This window comes from Cupressus sempervirens, chromosome 3 (assembly GCF_028749045.1).
Source record: "Cupressus sempervirens isolate cs-2001-9-10 chromosome 3, ASM2874904v1, whole genome shotgun sequence".
Lineage (NCBI taxonomy): Eukaryota > Viridiplantae > Streptophyta > Pinopsida > Cupressales > Cupressaceae > Cupressus > Cupressus sempervirens.
Window position 1 is genome coordinate 1,086,475,004 of NC_143120.1, and position 3,108 is coordinate 1,086,478,111.

The following is a 3,108-nucleotide window of genomic DNA, read 5'->3' on the forward strand; positions in this document are numbered from 1 at the left end:
TTCCTAGCACTGATACCTACCAAGGGCCTATTATTTGCTAAACCCTGTTGCGGGAGGGTATTGCGATAGTTTGTGGATTTACATATGATTGCTCGTTTATTAACTTCGTATTACCTAATTTACTATGATAATACTTTTGGTATTGTTTTTGTACCTTCCTCCTATGCTTGAGTTGAGGGTTTTGTTGCCCTATTGTGGCATGCATTTGTTGAGAAAATGGTGGATCTAGATCTTTAGCCCGTTCATACTACACATATTCGGTTTTGACAAATTGGAGTTTTTGTCTATCAGTTGCTTCAATCGCCCCTCTTCTTTCGGGGAGAAGTTGTTGTGAGTTGTCGCCTTTGTCCAAGATTGTTTATTACAATTATTCACATTTTCAAATTTGAGGGGTCTCTGGAATTGATCACAAGGTATTGAATTTGTTAAAGATTGAGAGCATATTTTAGTTGTCATTCTTCATTCTACCATAATTTGATGGAGGAGGCAAATCCTTTGCACTACAATTTTAAGATTTTTGATATACAAATAATAATATTTACTCTATGATAATTATTAAATAAATACAAATTTAAATTTAGATAATGTTCATTTATATTATATATGGACAGTAAGCGGTTCAATAGTCTCGCATTGTTGAAGAAGTATTTTCAACCGTTGATTTGTTCCCTTTATCTACCATTTGTAGGGACTTGCACATAAAAATTGAGGTAGCCTAAAGTTGCGCTCATATGACCACATCCTTATGCACCCAATTACGACTTACCCACGCTCCATCCCATCTTTGTATTACCTCTGTAACTCAATGGGAAGCAGTTTACTGGGGCAGAATTTTCCATGACCGACGGTAAAACATCCGGACTGGTCCACAACACCAGACACATCGCATCGCACAAATCACGTGAAAGCGAACAAATAAAGCAAAGGTAAGAAACTTATGCTGCCTCCGCAGTCAAGTAAGCGGCAAACTCCACCATAATCCCCTGTATACATTCACCTCAGCCCCGAGATCGAACAGAGCAGCAAAGGATGTCGAAATTGGGAAGCTTGGAGAAGCTGTGCGATCCGGCGTCACTGGACGGCCTCATCGCCGAATTCTCTCTGGTAGCGAGGAGAGCATTGGAGGAGGAGGGTTTCGACCCCGCGATCGTCGAAGAAGTGATGAAGAAAATGGAGGCAGAAGCGGAGGCCTCGTTCGCCGCCATGACAGCCGCCGAGGACGAGCAACTCGCCGCCGCCGATAAGCTCCTCAACGATGTGATGGACTCCGGCATGGCCGAATTGGACGAGATCACGAAATACGGAAGCGCGGAGCTGAAAACCCTAGCTGCCATGGAGACGGCAACTCTGAAAGTTTCAAAGAGACTCACTGCTGCCGCTGCGGCTGCCGCCAATCGATATTTGGACGCTGCGCTCGCATCGGCCGCCGCCTCCGCTGCCGCTAAATCGTCTCATAAGCATATGCGCACTCATTTTTGCCCTGGATCTCGCGTTTACACTGTAAGCGAGGGTTTCATTTCCCCTCCGTAGCCTGCATTTTCCATCCGTACCTTTATTAATATTGTTATTATTTGCATAATTGGGCTGGTTTATGAACAAGTTTGTTTCTTTTGAGGGTTCTTTCATGGCTTTCTCAGAGCTTAGAGAGTGAAAGCTTTTTAAAGTGTGGATTTGGTTTTTGGAGTGTTAAATGATACGGTTTTCTCCTGCCGGTTGTATGGTTCTAGAAGTAATGCAAATTCATTATATGGACTCTTCAAAGTTTATGAAATTGAGTGAATATTCTTTTGCACTTTAATAATGTTTTTAATTTTTAATTTTATTTTATAGTATGATATTTCTTCATAATGTTTTTGGTAAAGTTGTCTTTGGAATTGTAAAATAGCATAAAAGACTTTCTTCCACCTATTTATGTAATGTTATGTATGAAAAGACTTCCATCTATTTATGTAAAGTTATGTATGGGAATGATAAAACAGTAAAAAATATTTGAGTTTAGAATATTGTAGGAGTGTATAACACTTGGGTTCTTAAATTTGTAATAATTAGAATTTTTTTTTAAAAAAAAGAACGAAATGGGAAAAGAGAGGAGTCTAATTTAAAAAAAAATCTTTTTAATATAATATTGTTTTGTTGTATGTAAATGGATTTAAATATTTCTAGTAAAGAAAAAGAGAGCATAAAATTAAATATATTTGCTTTTTAGTGTTTTTATGATATGGTACTTTTATAATGTTTTGATTTTGATTTTGATTTTATTTTATATAGTATATTTGTCACAATGTGGTGAAGTTTTTAGAATATCTAAAAAGACTAGCCAATATTTTGGGTTATATATTTGTGATAATTAGAATGAATTTGTTAAAAATATTTAAAGAGAAATAAGAGAGGAGTCTAAATGTTTTTTATATGATATTTTTTTGTTGATATTATTAATAATATTTCATGACTTTCTTTTTAGTATTTATTATAAATATTTTGGGTCTCTTGTCCCTACAAATCTCCTCTTTTTTTAATCTAACATTTTCAAAGAGTAGTTTTTTACCTATCTTATATGTTTCTTCATTATGTTCTAGGGGAAAGACATCACTAGTGGTTATAGCTAACTAAACATGTTTACTTGAGGTGCAAACTATATTTTAGATTGTGATGATTTTTTTATTTGTCTTTCTATGTGACTTAATTGCTTGAAGTATAGTTTCAACTTTTGGGCATTAAAGATTCATGTTGTAGGAGTCATTATGTGCAAAAAGATCAAAAGGTGGTCACTTCAAAGTATCGACCGATGCATGAGCCCTATCGCACCAATGATCATTCACTCAAAATTGCCAATATTTGTGGACCTAGTTATGGTTCACTCAAAATCACTAGGATTTATGGACCTAGTAATAGTTCACTTAAAATAACTATTATTGAAATTTTTGTCAAGACAAAGAGTAAGATCTTGTTTCTCAATTAAATAAATCTACAATAGGATATGATGGAGGTTTATCTTTAGCATGCTTTAATGGTTTGGATTTGGCCCTAAAATACAAGCCCATACCCACATGTAGTTTCAAGATGCTAATACAAGAATCATTATCAATAATATGACGTTGAATCCATTTC

At 35.6% G+C, this 3,108-nt stretch overlaps 1 protein-coding gene across 1 annotated transcript; it reads left to right on the forward strand.

Annotated features, from left to right (window-relative positions):
• Positions 1 to 773: 773 nt before the first annotated feature.
• Positions 774 to 1,771, forward strand: MEE9 (maternal effect embryo arrest 9). The gene has a single exon (XM_089823137.1). It carries the CDS (start codon positions 1,030 to 1,032, stop codon positions 1,528 to 1,530), a length of 501 nt encoding a protein of 166 aa, XP_089679263.1. The 5' UTR covers positions 774 to 1,029; the 3' UTR covers positions 1,531 to 1,771.
• Positions 1,772 to 3,108: the final 1,337 nt, after the last annotated feature.

Bases quoted from the DNA above. Each gene is read 5' to 3' on its own strand.
- MEE9 (XM_089823137.1), top strand. From the start codon at position 1,030: ATGTCGAAATTGGGAAGCTTGGAGAAGCTGTGCGATCCGGCGTCACTG.